We start from the raw sequence: 25,787 nt of genomic DNA, 5'->3' as shown, positions 1-25,787 counted from the left end.
CTATACTTGTTTGGAATGAATTGTTTCCCATTATCCTCAGTGATCTCAGCTTTCCTGGTTTTTGGTGACTAACTTTATTGAAATAAGTATATATATTTTGAAAACATTTTAGCTAGTCCTAAAGTAGTATCATAGTAGCTAGGAAAGGTATAACAATGAATTCAGTATCAGTGCATTTAATAGTTAAATGTATAGTGGTTTCATAAAAGGTTGATAGATATGACGTCATTTGATTCCTCCTACGTTTGCCATTGGACAGATCCCACGAATATGACAATTCGTAAAAGGAGTTTATAAATTCAAGCGCATTTGATCTTCCCGAGTTACTTTTGCCAAGATAAGCAGCAGCACTACAAGTCTGGCATCCTCTTCCTCGTTTGTAAGTACAATTTCAAAAACGAGTCTGAAAGTGTTTCTGTATAATTTAAAGCAAAGTAGAGCATAAATGTCTCGTGTTTTTTGGTTCGTGTTTTTATTTTTCACCTTTTGTTAATTTATTGTATTTTTTTTAAATGGTGTTTACTCAGCTTTTAGTTGCTGACACGAAATGTTAAACAGGTTCCTTTCGTTAAGCACTTTCCTTTTTCAACGTCCACGATCTTCCACAAATGACTTTTGAACACATATTCTTTTTATGATTTCTTGGTTTCTCTTTATTTTATCACATCCATTCAGAAGTCCCGAGAATGCCCGAATAAAAGTTTGTTTACGTTATTCCTTCTTTATTATAATTTTTTTGATGTCACTTTATTTATTAATTTCATATTATCTGCCAGAAATTTTTATTGCCTATGTGCAATCGGCAAACTTGGTCGTCGCCAATCGAGCGCCTTCTTATACGTGAACCCCTAGCTCGGGAGAGTTTGGCAACTCCTCCCCGTATTATGGTAGTAAAACTTTACCTTTACCTCTCAAATCTATATCTGGCTGTAACACCCTTGCTGGGCATCAAAGTGATCTGGGAATTGAATCGAAGACTCCAGAAGATGTTTTTAAATTTAAACACTTCATTCTCGTATTAACCCTAAGAGTAGATCGAAGAAGCTTACATGAGATTCTAATATGCTTGGTTACAAAACAGTCTAAATAAATAACATGGAGTCAATTGAACTAAAAAATAAAGTAAAGAAACAGTAGTATTCAGCCAGAAAAGTAGGTAACTCAACAGATACGCTACTTTTAGGACAAACAAAAACGTTCAGAATCTAGTATAAATCGTTGGAGGCAAAAATAAGACCTGTTTTTCAGCTTGAGATAATACTTTAGAACAGTGTAACAGAAAGAAGAAAAAAAAGAGAAAATAACAATACTAATTGTCCTTGAAAGGGGATATCAATTACAAATACTTGCTCGTCTAGATCTGCTCACAGCTGCTTTTCATTTGGAATATTAATCATTGATTTACTAAATTCGAGTATATATCAAAAATAGAAGAATTCCTTGAAAGTACTTTGCAGCAAGAAAAGACTATTCTAAGCTGTACTCTGAGGAGAAAGGAACGATAGGCTTAATATCATAAAAGCGTAAAACAGCCTCGGCCGATCTTAACTGATGATTTCGTTCCGATGCTTCTGGAAACCTAAATATAACTTTAAAATGGAGTTTTTTGATGACTTGCGAATAAATAATTTATGTTAGTTAATAAATGTTAATTTTAATTAACAATCATTAGCTGGTGCTCTCATATTGTATATTGCTGTATATTTTGAGTCTCTCTTTCGTGAATCTCTAGATAACATGCAACACTTCGTCTGGATTTAAAGTATGAAGCTAGCTATTCAGCTCGATTTTATTTGTTAACTGGAGAGAAGTGAAGAAAGCTCTAGAGAATCAACATTGTTGACTTCAAGAAAAGCTTTGGAAAGTTGCCAGAAAATTGAGCAAATTGAGCATTTGTATTTTCTCGACAACAACAAAAAGACAATAAAAAACTATTAAAGGAGTTGCAGTTGTACAAGGAAATAAAGAAAAGAAACGAAAAAATATATATCAAGGTTTGTTCGTTCACAGTGGGACTATCAGAGCCAGGCTCGAATTTAGAAGTTGATTTAAGGAGAGGGACCGGAAAACCAAGACCAAAATCCTCGAAGCACAGGAAAGTGACTAACCAGAAACTCTACTCATATTCGACACAGAGCCCGAGGAATTCGAATTGAACCTCCGTGTTGTGGGCATTTATCAGAAGCGACACAAGCGGCCCAAACCACACGTGCTTCCCACAAAAAAAGAAGAGGAAAAGAGAGAAAAAAAGAAGAGGGATGGAAACGAAGCGAAAAGAAACGAAACGAAAGGAAAGGAAAGGAAAAGAAAGGAAAGGAAAAGAAAGGAAAGGATAGGAAAGGAAGAAAGGATAGGAAAGGAAAGGAAGAAAGGAAAGGAACGAAAGGAAAGGAAAGGAAAGGAAACGAAACGAAACGAAACGAAACGAAACGAAACGAAAGGAAACGAAAGGAAACGAAAGGAAACGAAAGGAAACGAAGGAAACGAAAGGAAACGAAAGGAAACGAAAGGAAACGAAAGGAAACGAAAGGAACGAAAGGAAACGAAAGGAACGAAAGGAACGAAAGGAAACGAAGGAAACGAAAGGAAACGAAAGGAAACGAAAGGAAACGAAAGGAAACGAAAGGAAACGAAAGGAAACGAAAGGAAACGAAAGGAAACGAAAGGAAACGAAAGGAAACGAAAGGAAACGAAAGGAAACGAAAGGAAACGAAACGAACGAAACGAAAGGAAAGAAAACGAAATTAAAGGAATCAAAAGAATAAAAGAAAAGTAATTATACGAAAGAACCAAGGATAGAAAAGGTGGATAAAAAACAAAAGAAGAAGGACTGAAAAGTCATCCCAACGAAAAAACAGCTGCTATAAAAATGATTAAAGAACCACGATAATTGCACCACTACAACGTTACCATATCATCACGCTCGTCATAGAAACAATAATGAATATTTCAAAACCCCTTCATGAATTTCTTTTTATAGCTACGAAAATTTTCATCAACCTTGTTTATAATTTACTACCCAATCATGTCCTTGCATGCCTACATATAATAACATTGTTCCTTTTGACTGACTTCGTCAATTTGCCTTTCATCATTCAATAACGCAACAGGAAAAATTAATAAGCTAGTTGTTGTTCGTGTTCAGCGAAGTGAAAGGTTTCGATTTCAAGTTAATGCTAAAAAGTAAGAAATCTTAGAATGAAAGAGATGTTGTCCAAAGGTTTGAAATATAGCACGCGTTAAAGTGATGTAATTGATATAATACCGTAAGGCTTTTTAGGCGATCTTAGGCGATCAATTTATCCCTTTGATGTTGCTAATTTAGAAAGCCTTAATTTGTCTTTTGCCACTTTAATATATCACGCCAAAAATATTGATAATCATATCCGTGCCTTGGAGTACTTTCATTGATTTATCCTGAACCCCACTGTTTGCTATCTTATGTTTCCTATAACAGATAACACAAGAACTCATGTCGAATTCTTTTGCTTTTACTTAGTATATATTTTTTATATTTTATTAAACGTGGTTTATGTATTCTCTTTAGCCAGTCTTCCGGAGCTCATGATATCGATTAGACAGTTCCATGAAAGTCAACAAGTTACTTAATGCAACTAGAACAACAAGAAAATAGTGAGTATACTAAATACAGTTTTTAGGTCCGTTGACAGGAAGGATTTATCTAGGGAGAAAGTTTTGAAACAAAAAAAATATTTTTTTTAAAGAATAGAATATATAATATAAAGTTATTTTGAGCTCAGTATCGAGATTGATACGCTAGGATGAAACTTCTTCGTCATAAAATGATTTCTATAAACATTTCTTACTCATCAAAAAACGAATATAAATAGCAAACCTTTATTTTAACTTTAAAACCAAGAAAAACAAAAAAATCAGTCATGTAAAAGCAAATAGATAATAATAAGGAATTATTTTTTAATTATTTGTTAAGTTATTTGAATATTCCAGAAACTCTTATGTGAAAATGTTTACCTACTTTATTGGAGAAAATTAAAGCACTCAAGTTATAGAATACGTTCCTCCAGCAATTTAGAGAAAATGAACATGGATTTAATGATAGAAGCTGTAAAAGCATTGTTGTCGACATTTTGGTCGACAACCTACTGTTTTGTTTTGGAAAATTGAGCAGAAGAAAAACTGGGCCACCAATACTTTAAATACTGGTTCATAAATGCTTTTATATATAATATTAAAATCGATTTTTCTAATTCTTAGGCCCTTTGTTCACTAGAGATTCGCATACTCAGACTCAAAGTCCCGAAATCTTCTTGTGCAGAAAGAAAATTCGGGAGCAATTTTTGATGTATTGAGTTTTCACGGAAGGCTGCAGATAAAGTATTCATTTTGCATTTTTGCGCATTTTGAAAGTGGATAAACCAGATGGTCAACTTCTAAAACGCAAAAATATCAGTGCTGCTCAGCGTAAAATACTACAAACGAAAAAAAAGCAAAGCAAAGTAAAGCTTCTTGCGATAGGTTGAAACCTTTATGGTTCAACTTTTATCAATATACTTCCATTTCTTTTTCTATCAATCCATGCGATGCAGTTAAAATGCATACAATTTGAATTCGTTAACAGGTGGATTCGTTTCGTAAATTTGGTGTCAATCATTCCCTTGGAATCAGAATTTTTTTTAGATTTACATATTGTGTAGATTTTGGTAGTATCTCTTTTTTAAGACAAAGAAAGGGGGGTCACTGAACTGGTTTCCAAGATATTTTGCCTTAAAGAAGTGAGAAATGGGTTTTCTTGATACTTTGCTTGTCAAAACTTTAAAATGACGTCATCACATTGAGCGCGAGCGCACTAAGCTCATGCGTAGAAAGGCTGCACGCGAACAATGTCCGCCAACGTCGTCCTTAGGGGTGTTCACAGCACTACTTATTATAAGTGCTGTAATTATGCTCTTCGTCTTTTCAAAGATTTTAATGATGGTAATTGAACTGAGTGAAGTGCAATTTTGGTCTGAAATCAAACGCGCGATTACAAAATCGCACGACCGCGTAGCGGGATTCTTTTTTTTGTTGTTGTTGTTGTTGTTGTTGTTTTTTTTTTTTTTTATTGTTTTAAAATTGTTTTTTTAGAATGCGATTAAGAGCTCCTAAAGATGCGATTTGGGAATTAATCGCACTCCTTTGAACCAATCAGATTGCAGGATTTGGTAGTGATTACAAAAAGGATGATTAAAATACTAATTACCTTGAGCGTGTCGATAACATTAATTATTTAATTCTCTTCTTACTAAAATTATAATTAGCATCAAAGTAGTTGATGCTAAAGTGGCTCTCAAGTGTTGAATAGATTTCTTAGTCAGTACCTGTTGCCAATGCCATATACTGTCTGCACGATTCAAGATTTCTTGAGAAATACGTAGTCAAAATAATAGGGCCTTGATCTTTTCACTTTTGAAAATAAGCGACCTTGCACATAAGCCCTATCAAAAATAGGTCCCTCATATAATATGCCTAAGTGGCAATTATATATGCAGTCATTAATCGCATGCACCCGGGCAAAGACTGCTTCATAATGTAGCTTTTGCGAACTCGGTAATTACAAGCTGCATGCTGAAAATTGTTTTTTTTTTTTTTTTTTTTTTTTTTTTCGCTGCCTTCAATCAAAAATAATCAGTTGGTACCTTTTATGATCAGTTGGTACCTTTTATGTTCCTGACTGCCGGCAGTAAAATCCAATTTCACAACAAGCTGTTGAAATGGCTGAGTTCTCAGAATATGGAAAACCACTGTAATCATATTATACTGAACGCTTATTCATTTCTGTTATCTCCCGACATGGAATATAGTTTTGAAATATTTCGCGTTGTCTTTTCAAAAATTAATCGTTCCACCAAAACAGCTTCATTTTATTTATTTATCATTATTATTTTTTTATTTTCTCTTTCAGACCAAGAAAATTGTAGCAAAGAACAAAACAAGTTATTTTTTTCCCCGGGCACGGTCACGTGACACATGAACACGAGAGGCAGTTTCAGCAAATCTACCTCAGCTCTTTATAACACAAACTTCTCTTTTGAGAAGTGAATAGCATCTGAGGATTGAAGTAATCTGTATGAACATAATGAATATGCTTGGTATCATCACTCTGTTGATGTCACTGACTATCTTCGTGGAGTCAGGCCTTCGAATTCCATTCTTGGGTGAGTTTTTCTTCTTAACTGGTTCCAGCCTCCCTTTTATGAAAGGCGGAGGCTAGACTCTTACACAGTCTCTCACTCGTCCGTTCCGTCTCCACGCTTAGAGACTGTAACAGTACAATGACCGAAAGGACTTATGGGTCCCAAAAACTTGGACCCAGCGTGCTTTGGGAACCAAAATACTCGTCCACAGTCTCTCTAGTTTTCGCCGCCATCTTGAAAATATTGAAACGAGAGAGACTGTGGACGAGTATTTTGGTTCCCAAAGCACGCTGGGTCCAAGTTTTCGGGACCCATAAGTCCTTTCGGTCATTGTACTGTTACAGTCTCTAAGCGTGGAGACGGAACGGACGAGCGAGAGACTGTGGAAGAGTCTAGGCGGAGGCAGCGGGGCTCAGGGAATTAGCTTCCCACTTTTCAAGAGAATGACGCCTTTTTTATCTTAGTTTCAGTTCCGTTATCAAAAACAGAGATCATCACTGACCCCCTCCCCTCCCCCCCCCTTCCTCTCCCCCCTTCCTACACACGCACACAAACGCACACAGCAACAACAACAACAACAACAGCAACAGCAGCAGCAGCAGCAACAACAACGATAATATATTTGGCACTGTATACTAGAAGTACATAAGTGTTTTTTTCCAAATAATCGGAAAATATAAATGAATGATAATTTAAGCTATTTTGAGCGTCTTACTTCTCTTTCATTATAACCATACAATAGCGTAGTTCTAAAAGAAAGAAAAATATTTTTCACCAAAGAACGATGGTACTTTTCGTGGATTTTTTGGCGAATTTCATTTTACCTGCAAAAGAAAAGCAGGCAATCACACGGCCGCCTTGCAAAGGGGTGTCACGCAGGTGTTACATGGCCTTTCAGTCGGAAACAAATGAGTTTTTAATTATAAACTAGGGTGTATGAGTCCTTTTATATCATTTTCAAATGATGATCAAACATATTGAAAATATTTATCTTTTGAAGTTAGGTTTTTTAAAAGCTAGTCTCCTATCTTTATCTTTTCCTCAGGCCCTGTTTCTGTTAACATAGCACTTGGTGGAACTGATGAAAGCATATTTTGGGTCTTTTGGTCAAGCGAATGGAATAAGGATTGGAACGATGCAAAGACTTGGTGTAAAATTAATAAAACTGGTACACTTGCTATTTTGGACAGTAATGGGAAACGGACAGCAATAAAGAATTTTATTACTAAGCATAATACCAGTGGCTTAGAATTCTGGGTTGGACTGCAATACAACAAAACTCTTGATCAGCTTAAATGGGTTAACGGGAGTCCTGCAATTCTTAACCAAGGACTTTACCAAAATACTAGCCACAACAAGTGCTATTATGTAAAGAATGATGTTATAAAAGTTTTTCAAAAAGGATTGTACAGAAAGAATAACTGGACTGGTTTGTGAGGTTCCAAGCTCCACATCACACCCAGGTAAAAAAAAAAAGACTATTTAAAAACACAATAAAAATTTCAGAAAAAGGAAAAAAGAATAGAATAAAACAAAATAGAATACAATATTTTCGAGTTACAAATTACCGCTGTGTTCCTCGATTGCAGACTCATTTACTCAGGGTTAGCCTCGTAAGCAGTGTCTAAATATTCATATATACCAATGGTAAATAAAGAATGCACATCGCCAACAATCCAAATACTTTTAAATTCGATCAAAGGATCTTCAAAGGGACACAAAAGTATTCTACAATCGAAGCTAATCCTGAGCAACAGAGAACTCAGAACTGGAGTATAGAATTTACGTTAACTAACCAACATGTCACTTACGAGCTTATAAAACTCTTTAAACCGAGAACGTGAAAAAATCAATGAAACCCAAAAAATTCATGCCTAACAGAAATCAGAATTCCAAAGGATTAACTCAAACGTTTTTCAAATTAATTCTATCCAATTGTGAGGTAATTCAGAACTGGAGCTTCTGTTTATTGTTTTTACTTGCAATCCTAGTACAAAATCCGTACTGATTTCATTCCCATGCATCTTTGCGCGCCCGCACGTATTGATTAGGATCAGAAATAAACAGAAATAACAGTGGGTCCAGTTCCGGACTAATTGTGGGGTCACTTGATTTTCGAACATTTTCATGAATGAATAGTCATCTTTACCTTGGGCTTAATATTTTCCATTTCAGACCACGTGTCATTCTCTTGAGTATCATTTCTTTGTTTGACGTTTGTGCACCAGAAGACACATGAATATGGACACACATCAAACAAAGCATCTTATTCTCAAGAGAATGACACGTGGTTTGAAATGGGAAAACATTACGCATAAGATGCGAGGTCTATTGACAATCACTCGATAAGACAATCGAGCAATACGTCGTTGGTTGCTAATTATTGGGATTTTTTTATTATCTAATTCTTAATTAAGTTGTATACTTCAATACTTTAATAATATCTATATATCATTTGCATCAACTTATTTTTTATGCTTCTTTGTTTGATGTTTTTATTTTTTTATTTTCGGAAACTTTATATTTGAACTTAACTTTTAGGTCTTTTTAATCAACTTCATCATTATCTTAATCATGACATCTATGATCTACCCTCCAGATAAACACCCCATCACATCAGTAACTAAAACTACACAACAAGCATCAGCTAGCGCTTCAACTGATACCTCAAACGCTGAAGGAATCCCTACTTTCACAATACGTCACGTTGCCTTGAAAACATCGGCTGTAAGCAGTATAGTAGAGGCAACACCAACCCTCTCATCGTCATCAACAATGGACATTAAGAAAACATCTACAATACAGCCAAGTCCCCCTCCATCATCCTCAAGCATTGTAAAGATGAGAATATCAAGCAGTGTAGTAGAGGTAACACCAACCCTCTCGTCGTTATCATCAGTTAACAAATATAATAAGGAAACATCTACAATACAGCCAAGTAACCCTTCATCATCCTCAAGCAGTGTGGTAGAGGCAATACCAACCCTCTCGTCGTTATCATCAACAATGGACATTAAAGAAACACCTACAATACAGCCAAGTCACCTTTCATCATCCTCAAGCAGTATAGTAGAGGCAACACCAACCCTCTCTTCGTTATCCTCAACAATGGACATTAAAGAAACTTCTACGATACAGAGAAGCCACCCTTCATCATTCTCAAGCTCATATAAGGGAACCACATCAGATATAAATCCAACAAAAACAAGTTTACTGAAGCCTTCTACAACTGCACTGCCTTCAACAAATGGTGAGTGCTTTAGGATGATTCCCGGCTTTGGGTTTTCGTTCTTGGTACGCGTACTAGCCGTACTTATTTCTCAATTGACACGGTTTTCTTTGTTATTCACAAGGCTCTATTTTTGTTATAACCCTCATTATAAATGCGAGGTCAATATATAGTCAGTTATTAACCCGGTTAATAAATATATATAGACCTCTCATTTAAAATGAGCAACATTTGAAAGAAAACCTTCTCAATTGATAAATAAAATACTTAATTACCTCGAACATCGGCAATATTGCGTATCGGCCTATCTTGTATATGGCTTGTTGCCTCCGTTCACGGTAATGAACTCTTACTTAATGTCTCTCTATATTGTGTGTATACTAGTATCGTGTACTGTGTGTGTTGTATGCCAACGTCCTAGCATATATAGTGCCAGTACTGGTCAAAGTACTACGCAATGTATACTGTATGCCGTACTTATGTACTAACGTACTAGCGTATATACATATTACAATACACAATACTACACAGTATACACTGTGCCGTACTGACGTACTTATATAGTGACATTACTATACACAGTACTACACAGTATACACTGTACCATACTGACGTACTCACATAGTGACATTACTATACACAATACTACACAGTATACACTGTACCATACTGAATTACTCATATAGTGACATTACTATACACAGTACTACGCAGTATACACTGTACCATACTGACGTACTCATATAGTGACATTACTATACACAGTACTACGCAGTATACACTGTACCATACTGACGTACACACATAGTGACATTACTATACACAGTACTACGCAGTATACACTGTACCATACTGACGTACTTATATAGTGACATTACTATACACAATACTACGCAGTATACACTGTACCATACTGACGTACTTATATAGTGGCATTACTATACACAATACTACACAGTATACACTGTACCATACTGACGTACTTATATAGTGACATTACTATACACAATACTACACAGTATACACTGTACCATACTGACGTACTCATATAGTGACATTACTATACACAATACTACGCAGTATACACTGTACCATACTGACGTACTCATATAGTGACATTACTATACACAGTACTACGCAGTATACACTGTACCATACTGACGTACTCATATAGTGACATTACTATACACAGTACTACGCAGTATACACTGTACCATACTGACGTACTCATATAGTGACATTACTATACACAGTATTACACAGTATAATGTGTGCCGTACTTACGTACTAACGTACTAGCGTATATACATATTACTATACACAGTACTACACAGTATACACCTTACCATACTGACGTACTTATATAGTGACATTACTATACACAGCAATGCACAGTATACTGTGTGCCGTACGAACGTTATGATTAGAAACAGCCACCGTCTCCTCGTTTTTTATTATTTCGATCAATTATTATTATCGATATTATTTATCATTATCACATTATTATTATCACATTAGTCATTATTATTGACGATAAGTCCTGCCACGTCTCTGGCGTGCGTTTGCTGCAATGGGTTGCTTACTGACAAAATACTTGGGAAAACAATCTATGACAAAAGGCATAAAATGAATTAATGTTTTTGCCACATTAATTTTCTTTCTTTCTTTCTTTCTTTCTTTCTTTCTTTCTTTCTTTTTTTTTTTTTTTTTTTTTTTTTTTTTTTTTTTTTTTTTTTTTTTTTTTCCCTTCATTGGTCCGCAAAAGATATGGTAAGTTGATTAACAGATTCGATTTGTTTTGGTTGGATGGTGGGATGGTGGGATGGTGGGATGGTGGGATGGTGGGATGGTGGGATGGTGGGATGGTGGGATGGGGGGATGGTGGGATGGTGGGATGGTGGGATGGTGGGATGGTGGGATGGTGGGATGGTGGGATGGTGGGATATTTTCCCATTATTCGTCACTTTTGAATACATTTAAAAAGTCCAATCTTGAATATATAGGTAAACCATTTTCACAAAGTTATGGAGAAATTAAATGCAAGCAATCCCAAATGCATGTCGGTAAGTACAACGATGGAATATATGCACACACACACACAAAAAACATTAAATGCACTAATAGTCCCCTTCACAGTTCCCTGCGCCATCTTGAAAGGTAGCCGTGCCTTTGCATCGAAAAGAGACGAACGGTGAGCCTGCAACGATAGAGACCTTTTTTTAACACCTGGAACAATTATTCGCATGTCTCTATCATTGCAAGCTTACTGTTCGTCTAGCTTCGATGCAAAGGCACGGCTACCTTTCAAGATGGCGCAGGGAACTGTGAAGGGGACTATTGAGAATGGTTCGATAATCATGTCCGTAGTACATTACATATCTACTAAACATGATGAAATATTTAAGGTATAAAGTGCGAGTAGCGGTAACCCATTTCTTTGAGATCATAAAAGCATGCCTATGTAAAATCATCAAAAGAAGATGGAATATTTTTTGATAAATATTTTTAATGGAATAGTTTTAACGAAATAGTATGTATTTCATTAGGAGTTGCTTACAGAGTACGAAGACCTTATGGAATGGATAAATAAGGAAGATGAAGACATCAAGTATAATCCTATGACAGACGCTAAGGACATTGAAGACATTGCTTTGGAGTTTACAAAGCAGCATCTCAATCCAACCAGAAAAAACATGAGCATTTCCAATAAAGAAATTGGTAAGAGTGTATGAACCAAATTGTTATAACTGTCGGAACAGAACAAGGATGAATGGATTAATCTTCTAAAAATAAAAATACCATTATTTTTTCTCAGCTTTCCATGCTATGCTGATCGATTCTGACAGCGATTCTGATGTCATCTTCCCTGAAGCAGGCAACGACCCTGACCTCAACACTATTTTTCTTCCAAAATCGTTACTCAAAGGACAAGGTATTTTAGCTTACTGTTAAAGCTAAGACTTGTATACAGTCACTTTTAGATCTGAATAGCCAATTCTTGGTTTGCAATCAATCCCAAGAGAGCACAATAACAAAAGGGATGTCCGCCATGTTGGAAGATATAACAAAAGAATTCATTGAAAAATCTTTTGTCAAATTTTTCCAACATGGCGGCTATGACGTCTATTGCAAACGAAGAATAACAAGTTTTTGGTGTAGTTTTCTTTGTCCTATATCTGTTTGTATAAGTGCTATATAGCTTTTGTTTCACTCGTTTCAGTCTAAGTATTTTCGTCATTGTTAGTCTAGTCCCTCAGGAGTTTTTGTATGCCTTATATACGCCCTCTATGCAAATACTTAGTAAGTTGGTGCTCGCAGTTCGTCCCTTCATACACAAATGTAAGTTATTCGTTTCCATATATTTCTTGTCGTTTTTGCAGTTTAATGTTTCGTAGTTTTTCCTATTTGTTATATCATATTTACTAAGTTATTTATCTATTTGTAGTCTTTACCTTACGCTATGCGTACGAGTTTAGAATTAAACAATCAAGTATGGGACATGTAGTACCAACAATGAGTCACTTTAAAATTTTCTTTAAATGTTTTCCAAGGCCTATACAGTGTTTCATAAAACGTTGGCATCTTGTTTTTTAGAAACATACATCGTGAATGTTGTGTATAAGAATAACAAGACCATCAGTAAACTAACACCAACAGTGATGGAAGGACAAGACGATAATAAGTGAGTTAAACGTGTACGTTATTCCACCCTTGTGAAATGTGAATAAAAGAAAAATGGTAAAATCTGGGATTTAGCATAGCATTTTCTCCATAATGCGTGACTAGTATTTCATAATCACCGTATTTTCACACCACCGACAGTGAGATCATCATCTTCAGCAGAAGCAGCAACAGAAGCATCATAAATGAATTTATAATTTTGATGTTATCATTCGCATTTAAATAATAATCATCAGCGCATCCAAAGACCAACCTTATCAGCATTGTCATTATCACTATCATCACCACCCCCCCCCCCCAACCACCACCACCAAGCAACACCGTCGTTATCACCACCACCACCACCGCCATCATCATCATCCTCATCCTCATCCTCATCCTCATCATCCTCATCATTATCATTATCATCATCACCATCATCATCATTATTTTTGTTGCATTATCATCAGTTATATCATCACTGAAAAAAGTTACATCGTTGCTACCCCACACACATTTAATACAACCGGGTTTATTTTTATAAGGAGCTGGTCTGTCAACACTGGGATATTTTCAACGACTATCTTTCCAAAGAGAAAAGAACTATTTCAGAACGTCATAATAACACTTCATCATATTCAGGTAATGCTGAAACGTTCTTGTAATCCAATTCCTCATTTTTCTTGACCATTTATTCTTTTTTATAAACTTGACATATGCATGTAACACCCTCAATTTTATCGAACCCTGAAACAACCTTTGGGCTGATCTAAGTCATTGCATGGCTAACTCCCAGATAGAACCCTGAAACAACCTCTGGGGACTCACAGATCGAACCCGAGTGAAACAACCTCTGGGCTGATCAAAGACAGGGCATGGCTAACTCACATATAAAATCCTGAAACAATCTCTGGGCTTAATTTAAACCAGGGCATGGCTATTTAAAAGTTGAAAGGAACCTTAACGTTGTCGTGGGGGGAGGAGGGGGGGGGGACAAAGGACCAAGAGAAAATCACTAAGGAACATAAGTAGACTTAGAGAAAAGGCTTCACACCATAAGTTTATATATTTATACAGCCTCAACGGTAATGATTGATATTCATAACAAAATTTCAATCTCTTTTCTTTGTGCCAAACAGAAAACGAACTACAGCAACCCACATTGCAGTTTCTGGAACTTCTCGATACCGTAAGTATCAAGATTTAATGTTATTTATTTTAAATTATAAAACAGATGATGATGTAAGATGGTATACATAAATTGAATTTTATTGGGCACTGGCATTTCATGGACAATTGAGGGTTTTACTATCGATATTATGATATCCATATCAAAATGGGTATTGCCTTAGTTCTATAAATACTAAGGATACGACGCATATATACGGTATCTATGTTCCTTTTGTCATTCCAGGACATCATATAATGGCAGTTGGTCCCAGAAGGGCTGTGAAATGGTTTCTTCCACAAACACACACACAGTTTGTGCTTGTAATCACTTGACCAACTTTGCAGTTCTCATGAAACTGAATTCTCAAGAGGTAAGAAATAAAGATGTCCTGCACGGAAATGTATACCCCATAAGTGTTTGATACTTGTTATTTAATTGCTAATTTTCTAATTCTGTATACCACCGAGCACCCCCCCCCCCCCTCCAACCCAAACCCCTCCACCCAACAACCCCTCCTTCATTCGTGGGTCTCCCTACGAACCTGGTGGAGGTCTTTTACAGCAATGGCTCGTCAACAAGATGTTTGGTTGTCTTGATGTATTATTGATTTCAAAATATACCCATGCATTTTCTCTTATTTTGGTGCTGAAATCCGGTATGCAAATTAAAAGAACATCTACGGAGATTCTGTATCTTAAGAGCCCAAACATCTCCATATTTCTACAGCTTACAATTAACAACCTTAAAGTACGGTTGGAGAAATGTAGGCAATCGTGTTCTCTTTAAATCTGAACATTCAAATCTGAATATTAGCAAAATGTGGGATTTATGACGTCTAACTTTGGTACTCTATAATATATAAAATACCAAAATGTTGTCAGGGAGATTCAATCCTAATTTTTTTCCCTCATATACTTTAGGTTTCCTCAGAACACAAGGAAGCACTGCTAATCATCACGTATGCTGGTCTCGCCCTGTCACTACTGGGGGAAGCCATCACAGTGTTACTTTACTGTCTTTTCCTGTAAGTGGATGAAGCATAGTTGTAGAGTGCGTGCAGCTGGACTTTGTTCTCGTAAAGTTAGTTAGTTCAGCTGTACGCAGGCTAGCATAGTTATAGCTTGTATATAGTTTTGGTCTCGCCCTGTCACTACTGGAGGAAGCCATCACAGTGTTACTTTACTGTGAGGAAAAAGGGAAAAAGACGATATTTTCGTGTGCACTCTGTCATGGCTGCCATCATGTGATGGTGCAAAGCCTCTATTCGATAATGAGTGAAAAGAATTACCCTATAACACTATGACGTCACACCAAAACAATCTATTGTTTTAACGCTAAGGATCATGTTCGCCAGAGGGGACAGCTAAATATCCTGAACGAAAGATAATTTCGCCTAAATTCCTATCATTCTTGCCCATGTAAACAAGCTGTGACGTCATAATGTTATAGGTCAATTAGTGGAAGAATTAGTTGGAGAGAGTTTTTGAAACTGGTAAAAGACGTCTTTTGGTAGAGCCTTAATCATTCAATTCACTGTCATAAAAAATGAGCTGTTTTGGATTCTCTTAGTAATAGTAGGCATTTAATTAAATATTTTACGTTTATATTTGCGTTTTTTTTGAGCGAGGTTAACAAATTGTGCTTTTCTAATTAAGGAATCTACGTCACGAGAAGATTCAGATTCGCGTCAATTTCCTTTGTGCTTTGGCCGCTGCACAAATCGTTTTTCTGGCAGGGATTGATAAGATAGAAAACAAGGTAATGGATATATATAGATACTAATTTATTAATTGTTGTCGTAGTCGTTGTTGCTGTTGCTGTTGCTGTTGCTGTTGCTGTTGCTGTTGCTGTTGCTGTTGCTGTTGCTGTTGATGTTGCTGTTGATGTTGCTGTTGATGTTGATGTTGCTGTTGCTGTTGCTGCTGTTGCTGTTGCTGTTGCTGTTGCTGTTGCTGTTGCTGTTGCTGTTGCTGTTGCTGTTGCTGTTGCTGTTGCTGTTGCTGTTGCTGTTGCTGTTGACGATGATAATGATCAATTTAATTGTGGTGTTTTTGATGTTCAAAGCGAATTGTTTTAAAAAGTAGTTACATCATTATATATTGCAGGATTTGTGCACGTTTATAGCATCACTCATTCATCTGTTTTACTTGGTGTGCTTCTGCTGGATGCTGATGGAAGGTGTTTTTCTTTACCGAATGGTTGTCAAGGTCTTTGATGTTCACGTTAAAATGCGTTACGCTTACGTTTTTGCCTTCGGTAAGTAAATGATCGATTGTAGTGAGAATGCGTTACCATAAAACTTAAGAATGCGTTACGCTCACATTTTTGCACTGTAAATGTTTATAGTGAGAATATGTTATCCTAGAACTAATTTATGAATGCGTTACATACCCTGTCATATTGCGTTACTCTAAAACTAAAAATTGCGTTACTCTTATGTTTTTTTATTGCTAGTCAATGAATTAAAGTGAGAATATGTTACCATAGAACTAAAGACGGCGCTAATTACCTTTAATATGTCATTTTGCGTTACTAGAGAACAAAACAATGCGTTACTCTTCCGTTTTGAATGCTACTTCTATTGGAAATGACCGCATAATGAAGTATAAGAAAGATATTTATACTGTAAAGACGAATTCCGATCTGATTAATGAAATTTAAGAAAACAATATCACGATAACAGTTAATTATGATAATTCGAAAACGTTCTTGTTAAAAAAAACTGCATTTTTGTGAATTTCAGGACTCCCGTCAGGCATCGTAGCAATTACGCTAGTAGCTGCATCACTCCAAAGTGAGGGTATCCATTCATACATCAGCAAAAGATAGTACGTATGACGTCATTACAGGAACAAATTATCGTTATTGAACTTTTTGCTTTGTACGTCTCTCCTTTCTCGTCTCTCTTTTTCTTTGTTTCTTCCTATTTCCTTTTTTTTTTTTTTTTCCCTTTAATTTCTTTGTTCTTCTCTCTTTCTTTCTTTCATGTTACTTAAACTAATTCAACATTCTTCCGCTTTCATTTTTTAATCAGTTGCTGGATTCGTTTCGATAATGATTTTATCTGGTCGTTCGTTACACCTGTATTGATGTTGATAGCTGTAAGTAGCTAGAACCCATTTATATATTTAACAAGTAAAACAGGCAGCTTTTTCTGTGCTCCGTTCAGTAATAAAGCAGTTAGGAAGTGATGTAAGCACGAAAGAAGTTTAAGGAGGAGCACGCTTCCTAAGTGCTTTATTACTGAACTGCGCAAGGAAAAAGCTGTTTTATTCATTCTATTGTATAGCTACTAATTCTATTTCGGCATAGAGCGTTTTCTCAAGCTTGCGTGCGCATCCAACTTGACGGGCCACAAAACAATCTCGTACCCAGAGCTTGCGTTTCTTCTGGCCTGCAGCGAAGAACGAGGGCTCTGGCATAATCCATTTTTTGGCGCATGCGCAATTTTCGAAAAAGAGATATATAACCGATCAAATTAATCAAATTAAAAATCAAATCAAAGCAAAAATCAAAGTAAAAATCAAAGTAAAGATCATAGGAAAAATTAGAAATCGGGAAAATAATTTTAATTTTTGGCAAGTCTTTGAACGCATGCGCTCTTAAACCGGAAGTCCAAGAAATCCTGGTCTCAAAAAATGGATTATGCCAGAGCCCTCGTTCTTCGCTGCAGGCCAGAAGAAACGCAGGCTCTGGGTACGAGATTGGCCACAAAATTGAAAACCTCGAATTCCGTTGAATTGAGAAGCCAGTTATATATTTAAAGACGAGAATAATTAATTTTTTGAATTCTCATCGACAAACATTTCATAGCAATTAAACGTTGGTATAATTATTAACGTTCTATCGTTTCCGAAAGACGCGTAATTCTGGACAATGCTTTCTTGTTCGCCAGATCAACTGCTTCTTCTTGTACCGCGTCTTGAAAGAAATGGTTTTAATGAAGTCAGTAAAAAATATCAAATCCCTCGAGCTTTCCTCCATCAGGTGAATATAATCGACCTTGACAAATGATTAATATCTTTCTAGTCCAGTATCAATCCTTAACATTCAACATGTGAGTTGAGTAGTTGGAAACTAAGAATGTATTGATGGTTTTCAACCATTCCCAAGAGAATTAAATAACAAAAGACAGGGCGGCCATGTTGGAGGATATAACAAAAGAATTCATTGACAATTCTTTTGTTAAATTCCTCCAACATGGCCGCCGTGAAAACCATCAAAAAAGCCATTTTAAATTTTAATTTAACTGTAAGAGGGCCATAATGTAAGCTACTGGGCTACCAGTAATGTATGCCACCCTCATTAAATAAAGTTATATTATCATTATTATTATTATTATTATTATTATTATTATTTATTTATTTATTTTCTTTTTTTTTTTTTTTTTTTTTTTATACATTTTTTCAAGATTGTAAAAAACGAATAGAATTTGTCCATTATTTAAATATGAATATGTTAATATATAATACTTACAAAGAAGAAGGAATTATAAGATGAAAAACTGACTAATAAGGAAAATTGAAATATATATTAAATATATAATATATAATATATTATTATTATTATTATTATTATTATTTCCACATTATTTCCATATACAAATCGATCCTATAAAAAAAAAAGATTTTATATTTAATGTCATTTCTCGTCAGTTGAGTCGGGGTTTTTTTTCCTGTTTTGGAAGCGCAAGGAGTGGGAGCGAGTTTGAAGCGGCATACTCGGCCCCAAACTCCGTGCGTCCACAGGAATCCTAAAAATTCGTCTTTGCTGAGCATGGAATGAAAAGTGGACTGTTCGCTGTCTAACATCATGAGCTTTATCTTCTTACTAATATTGAAGTGCTCTTTCTCTCTCTCTCTCTCTCTCTCTCTCTCTCGTGTCATTTTGACACAACTGCTCGAACTGCTAGTGCAAGTCATCCATTTCTGACATTGTAGAGGTAGCAACGTAGCAAGCAGTTGATAGGATGTATTCATGAAAATATCAACGAGTCACAAGTTCTAATACAATAGATAGAACGACAATGGAATACATTATATTTTTTGAATACATTACATCATTAACTGAGTACTATGTAAGTTCTCCATTTCTGACATATCGTGTATTACTATTTTTAGAGCGAGTGCTCGCGCATGCGTACTGCTTCTCCCTCTACTTGGCATCACGTGGCTGTTTGGTCTTCTCAGTGTTATTAACACTTCTAGTGTTAACGTTGCGTGGCAATATATTTTCACCATTCTCAACACAATGCAGGTATTAATAATATTGATGATGATGATGATGATGGGGATGATGATAGTTAAAAATTCTTAGATAATATATTTGCCGCATATATATTTACATGCCACGCTAAACCATCGGAAAATTTGTTTTACTACAAAAAAAGCACGCAAAAAAAAAGTGAAAGAAAATTGATTTCTATAGCTCAAGCGCGCGTTCGCTCGCTGCGTGCGTGACGTAGACGTAATTGGTTGGTATGTCCTCTGGCTCTCGACCAATCAGAAAAGGAAAAAATTATGTACACTTGTGCGTGGTAAAACTATTCTAAATCACTTAAAACGTTTTGGCCTAGTGTGGTTGCGTATTATTTACTTTATTTCCTTTTTTTCTCTTTAGGGTTTTATGATATTCGTATTTCATTGTTTAAGAAACACAGAGGTAAGATTTGATGCTTAACCTGAATCCTAACTAGCTTTAGCTTAGAGATAGGGTAAATAGAAAGAACAAAATAAGGGCCGGGGAAGGAAGGAAGGAAGGAACGAACGAACGAACGAACGTTACGAACGAACGAAAGAACAAACGAACGATATGAAAGAACGAACGATATGAACGAACGAACGAAGAACTAACGAACGAACGACGAACAAACGAACGAACGAACGAACGAAAGAACGTTACGAACGAACGAACGATATGAACGAATGAACGATATGAACGAACGAACGATCGAAAAAACGAACGAACGAACGAACGAACGAACGAACGAACGAACGAACGAACGAACGAACGAACGAACCTGGAAAAAAGAAAAATACGGTCGAAAAAAAGGAAGCCGGAATATATAGAAAGAAGGAAGGGAGAGTATCTTATATGTGATATCGACTGTCTATGGATTACCTCTCAACAGTCTGTTGGAAGCTAAATAAATAAAATAATGAAATAAAATTTAAAAAAAGAAGGAACATTCAGAGTAAAAAAGGAAGATTATTACGTCTATAGAAAAATGAGAGAAACGGAGATAAATAGCATGAACTGATCTTTCTCTATATATTCTATCTATATATTACTTTACTTCGTGTTTTAGCTGCAAGCGGCCATCAAGTTGCGTTACTTCCAATGGGAGAGTACTCATAGCAGTACCCATAGTAATAGGAAAAGCAGCACACCTGCTAAATTCTTGAATTTCGACGAATCTGGAAGTCGTTCAAACAGCCTGCCAATGGCAGCCAAAGTAAACCAAGTCAGACCCGAGAAGCTGGACATGAAGTATCGTGACGAAGGGGGCGCGCACGCGCAGTATTCGTAACTTTGTTACTACCATGTATATTGCTGGTTTTCACATGACGTCATCAAAACATCAAAATCTAAACTATAGATCGTATAAAGGCATTTCTCAAATATGTTTTAGAAGTCAGTGTTATAAGTCACAAGAAAAAATCTCGAGTCATTTCGATGTTTGGTTTCCGAGTTATGAAGGTTGAGTTTGTGTCACGCAATACCTTCACGTCTATCTAAATAGCGATGAAAATATTAAAATAATTTACTCTAGTTGAAAGATTTTCCCTTAGACACGTTGTAAAGATCTATATAAAGTATATTTAATTGAAATATAGCCAAACATATGAAATATTCCATCATTTTAAGCCTTTGGAATTTCGTCCGCCATGATGGTGTACCAACTTGGAACACCAAGATGGCCGCTCCATACATTTTAACCAAAAATTGCGTCATGTTTACTTGCCTATAGTTCCGCAACGAAATGCTTTACAGCCTTAAAATTTGGCCAGTATATGTAGTTTGGACTGCTTTGCAAGAATATAAAACTTTTATTTCATTATAATGCGAATTTACGCTTTTGAAATTCATGATGACGTAGGTGAAAACCAAGAATATATATATAGCTATTTTTTTAAAGAGGTTGAAGGGACGAGTGGCGAATGGCGGTCGGTGATTGGCGATTGAATGATGGAAATGAACTGTGGGGTCATAAGAATTTTTTATAAGTATTTCTTAAATACCTAAACCATGTACCCTCCCTGTACCATTCAGCAGAGGCCTTAGATCGAGTTGATGCTATTAGTATTCGATTCATCTCCTCGATAGTATGAACACATGCATTTCCTTTCGGTCGTACAATTATCGACATTGGCCGTTCGCCCCTTCAACCTTTTTTTGAATAGCTGTATGATGACTAAAGTGATTGATAGTTTTTTAGCGCTTGCAAAGAAATACACCTAAATAATGGTCTTGCTGCATTTTTTTCCCCATTTCAGACCACGTGTCATTCTCAAGAGTATCATTTGTTTGTTTAATGGTTATACATCAGAAGACACATGAATATGGATACTAACGAAGAATCTTATTCTCAAGAGAATGACACGTGTTCTGAAATGGGCAAAAGACCAGGCAGGTATCAAGCACTTGTGAAGTGCATAACGATATAGTATTTTTTTAAATTGGGTTATGTCTACCCAATTGAGGTTGGAGCTGGCAGCTCCCACGCATATGTCAAACTAGAATGAATGAACCAGCCAATGCGATGGCAGACAAACACCACCCACCATACGTAGTATGTAAATTCCACACGAGACGTTCATAGCATCCCATTATAGGAATCTAAATACAGTCAATGTCATTAACGTTGTCTACTGAAAAAAGACATTTACACATTTAGACATTTAGACATTTAGACTAAAAGAAATATCACGTGTTTCATTATGCATTCTTTGCCTGCTGTGCGTCAGCCTGAACTTTAAATGTTAAATTCAACTCGTGAATCGAAAATCCAGAATGCCCCGACCATTTAGTGAGGATTTAAGAAGGAGAATGGTATTTCAGCGTTTGTTTTATGCCAGAACCTTCGAGGAAACACGTGATATTTCTTTTAGTCTAAATGTGTAAATGTGTAAATGTCTATATGTGTAAATGTCTATATGTCTATAAATGTCTAAATGTGTAAATGTCATTTTTCGGTGGACAACGTTAATGACATTGACTGTATGTGTAGTAATATAATGCGTATTCAAGGATGTCCTCTTATATTAATATTACTGATAGTGTGGTTTTCAAAAACCGTGAAACAAAGTGTAATGACTAAGGTGTAATAAATTGCAATACGCCGAAAACACAAAAGAAAATCTAAAGAATATGCGGACAATAAAGTGTATTGAAGTGTAATACGCTAAAGTGTATTTCACAGGGTTTTTGAAAACCACTCTAGTAGCCTTTGTACAATGCAAGGATAGCGTTCACAATTTAAGCAAGTCTCGAGAATTAATAAATGAATGTTTTTAGAAGAAACAAATTACAAATGAATAAGAAATGAGTAAATAGAAATAATAACTAGAAGAATTTAAGCAAGTCTCCAAAACTAATAATAAATGAACAATTTTAAAAGAAAAAATTAAAAATGAACAAGAAATGAGTAAACAATGTTGATAATTATTTTCTTAATTGGACAGGTCTTGTATGATATGGGATTAATTAGGCAGCTATATAATTAATAGGTAATGGGATTTCATGCTCCCCAATCAAGAAATAATCAGACTCGAAAAATTCCTCTGACTGCCAAATTGGACCTGGCCTACAGGCCTCATCCAATTTTGGAAGTCTTCGGAATTTTCCTCGTCCAATTATTTCTTAATTGGACAGCATGGAGTCCTATTACCTATACTAACTAGAAGGTTATCATGTGTTATCGGGTTATGCATGTGCGTTGGGCTTGGCTTGTCCGCATTTCAATCCCATGAAACGCAGCTTGTAACTTCGCCAGTGAAAAATGCTATTGTTAACTAAATATTAACACTCGAAAACACAGGAAAAGAACAAATTTTATTAGAAGAAAACGACTCTACTTTTTTGCCTACTGTCATGGCTGCCATTATGTGAGGGTGCAAAGCCTCTATTGGCAGCTAAAACTTGGCGTAAACTTGTTTCAAAATCGTACTGTCAGTGTAAATCGGCCTTATGTTGGAAAAGCAAGTATTCGCACGATAAAAGGTGGCGCGCGCAATAGTACAGAAATATACCTATATGCAGTGTAGAATCCCAAGTTTTCGATCATCAGTTTTTTGATCGAAGTGTGTAAGATTTTTACACTCTATTCTATAGTTATAGGGTGTGCACCAAATCCTCATTGGCCATGCCTCCAATCGTACTCGGAGCAGTTTTCCATGGCTTATCTAGCCATGTTTAGGTAAATGATTCTTTGGATTGATATTTAATGTATGTTTAGGATGAAAACTTTATATTAGAAGTGGATTTTTTTTCTTTTGATTGTTTGAAAATAACCAGGAGCATACTCCCAGACCCGAATGCTGAAGCGTTGTATGGCAGCGCAAAACATTTACGGCTATGCCAGAGATTTCGACCCCGACACCGCTATCCCGGGAGGAATTACAGACTGATCAGGAAGCTCGGCCGAAGCCTAAGGGAGAGGTTAGTCGGCCCCTATACCGTAGATGATTAACCCCTTTTTGTTTTAGCTTCGCACCAGTGTCCCAAGATGTGCAAAAGGGACAGCATGGTGATCTTTAGCAAGGGGGGGTCCTACATGGACGCAAGAGACACGCCGGGGTAATGAGCCCCGCCCCCCATGTAGACCTACACACTACAGATTATTACAATAAACACTAATACAAAAAGATAATCAAAACATCATTTACATATAGAGTATCATCCTGGTCTACCTAGGATTATACTCATCAAAACACTTCATAGGTATATTCAAGCGAACACAACGTTTTCTCTTGCATAAACTTTACACAAGTACAAGTGAAAAGAAGACAAAGAAAACTACTTTTAGGCTGACCAGGTTATAACAGTAATATCCGGAGAAAACTTTCCCAAAACATTCCAGGATCTGTTGAAAAAACGCCTTGATTTTCGACTAACCGAACGTTTAGAGTAACAGAGCAGATGGATATTAAGTCGTTTCACAACCTTTGCTTTAACCACAGAGGCAACCGGGAGAGTACCTTCGAAGCAATACTCATTCCTAGCCAACCACACAAAGTACTTCAACAGATTAAGAAAATAGGAAAAAACAGGTGGAATAATCTGCCGTTCATGATTGTCATATCCAAATAGCATATGACGAGATTGAAGGGATGGCGACAAGGGAGTAACACGCAGAAATAAGGTCTGAGCCCATAGTAACAGTTCTTGCATGAGGTTACATTCAAAGAATAAATGAGCTGGAGTTTCCAAAGGATGTCCACAAAAGCATGAAGGATCAGCAATGTTCATACCAAACTTGACAAGTCGATCACAGGTATAGAGCACTCCATGGCAAATCTTCCACGATAGATCACGAACTTGACGATCCAAAGGCATAATGTTCACTTGTGACCATGTGTCTGTCCAATAGAGCTCGCCAAAGATTGGGCGAAATTTCAGAACGCAATTAGGAAGCATAACATTCCTTTCAATGATATTTGAATAAACAGATTTTGTAGTAAGAGATGAGATAGACAATGCACTACCATCAGAGGACCGCAGAATAGCAAACGTTTTCAATTGAACTGAGAAATGGCCACCGACGTATGCCCAAGCATCTAAAAGTGAGGCATAAAAATCCGGTAGTAAATGAGAAGGATAATATGCAGGATATGAAAGAACAGAACGTAAATCATCACCAAATACTTTCTCCACAAAAAAGGAGAAGAAAGCACACCATTTCGATGGGGACAGGGCCCACCGCTTTATCCACTGACAATGAAGTGCGCGCACCTTTGATTGTATATCAATTAAACCAAACCCACCTTGAGTGGTGGATTGGAAAAGAACGTTTTGTGACACCAAATGCTTTTTCCCCGACCAAAAAAAATCCAAAGTACACTTGGAAGCTTGCGCCAAGACCCAGTTTGGCATGGCTAGTACTGAGGCACAAAACAATAGACCTGCCATGCCAAGTGCATTCAGGACAAGAGCCTTACCAGAATAGGAAAGATTACGATGTTTCCAAGAATCTAGTACACTAGAAAGTTTGTTTAAGCGACCATCCCAATTTGGATGAGAGACATCATCATTTCCTAAACATGTGCCAAGACAAGGAATACTGTCTGAAGACCACTGCAAGTCAATGGGCGGATCACTACGACCTCTCCAAGAGCCTGCCCAAAGCCCTTGAGATTTCTCTTTATTAATCTTAGCCCCAGATGCCTTTTCATATTCCTCATAGATGGAGAAGACAGTGGATATTTCATCGTCATCTGTACATAACAGGGTCGTGTCATCAGCGTATTGGGAAATAAGTGCTGGTTCATAATCAGGGTGCGGAAGAACCAAACCTCTTAAATAGATTGACGCACGGATACGACACGCTAAAGATTCGGCAATCAGTACGTAA

General features: G+C 36.4%; 2 protein-coding genes across 3 annotated transcripts; both read left to right on the top strand.

The window, feature by feature from the left end:
- The first annotated feature begins 3,542 nt into the window (after positions 1 to 3,542).
- On the top strand, positions 3,543 to 9,219 carry LOC116295190 (killer cell lectin-like receptor subfamily B member 1). Its single transcript, XM_089029081.1, has 4 exons — positions 3,543 to 3,633; positions 5,924 to 6,176; positions 7,201 to 7,618; positions 8,755 to 9,219. The coding sequence occupies exons 2-3, from the start codon at positions 6,089 to 6,091 to the stop codon at positions 7,590 to 7,592; spliced, it is 480 nt and encodes a 159-aa protein (XP_088885207.1). The 5' UTR covers positions 3,543 to 3,633; positions 5,924 to 6,088; the 3' UTR covers positions 7,593 to 7,618; positions 8,755 to 9,219.
- A 2,096-nt stretch (positions 9,220 to 11,315) lies between these two features.
- LOC116291826 (adhesion G protein-coupled receptor L1) lies at positions 11,316 to 23,283 on the top strand. Of its 2 annotated transcripts, XM_031699040.2 has the most exons (16): positions 11,316 to 11,447; positions 11,931 to 12,102; positions 12,200 to 12,316; positions 12,979 to 13,066; positions 13,590 to 13,686; positions 14,184 to 14,233; positions 14,459 to 14,585; positions 15,136 to 15,239; positions 15,871 to 15,973; positions 16,321 to 16,471; positions 16,959 to 17,043; positions 17,250 to 17,316; positions 18,111 to 18,202; positions 19,336 to 19,471; positions 19,835 to 19,876; positions 20,523 to 23,283. In XM_031699040.2, the coding sequence occupies exons 1-16, from the start codon at positions 11,409 to 11,411 to the stop codon at positions 20,742 to 20,744; spliced, it is 1,692 nt and encodes a 563-aa protein (XP_031554900.2). In that variant the 5' UTR covers positions 11,316 to 11,408; the 3' UTR covers positions 20,745 to 23,283. The 2 variants fall into 2 exon arrangements, 1 of the variants encoding a protein (XP_031554900.2); XR_016119585.1 differs by lacking the exon at positions 18,111 to 18,202 and having other exon boundaries at positions 20,523 to 20,619.
- Positions 23,284 to 25,787: the final 2,504 nt, after the last annotated feature.

This window comes from Actinia tenebrosa, unplaced genomic scaffold, assembly GCF_029948245.1.
Source record: "Actinia tenebrosa isolate PJP-AT-01 unplaced genomic scaffold, QUT_ActTen_1.0 PGA_scaffold13__45_contigs__length_12533684, whole genome shotgun sequence".
In the NCBI taxonomy this organism is placed as follows: Eukaryota; Metazoa; Cnidaria; class Anthozoa; order Actiniaria; family Actiniidae; genus Actinia; species Actinia tenebrosa.
This window is presented reverse-complemented; position numbering and strand designations above follow the sequence as displayed.

Coding starts and splice junctions, on each gene's coding strand:
- LOC116295190 (XM_089029081.1), top strand. CDS start 6,089: ATGAACATAATGAATATGCTTGGTATCATCACTCTGTTGATGTCACTG. Junction 6,177..7,200: donor CCTTCGAATTCCATTCTTGG/GTGAGTTTTTCT, acceptor TCTTTTCCTCAG/GCCCTGTTTCTGTTAACATA.
- LOC116291826 (XM_031699040.2), top strand. CDS start 11,409: ATGGAGAAATTAAATGCAAGCAATCCCAAATGCATGTCG. Junction 14,586..15,135: donor TGAAACTGAATTCTCAAGAG/GTAAGAAATAAA, acceptor CATATACTTTAG/GTTTCCTCAGAACACAAGGA. Junction 19,472..19,834: donor CCATTCTCAACACAATGCAG/GTATTAATAATA, acceptor TTTTCTCTTTAG/GGTTTTATGATATTCGTATT.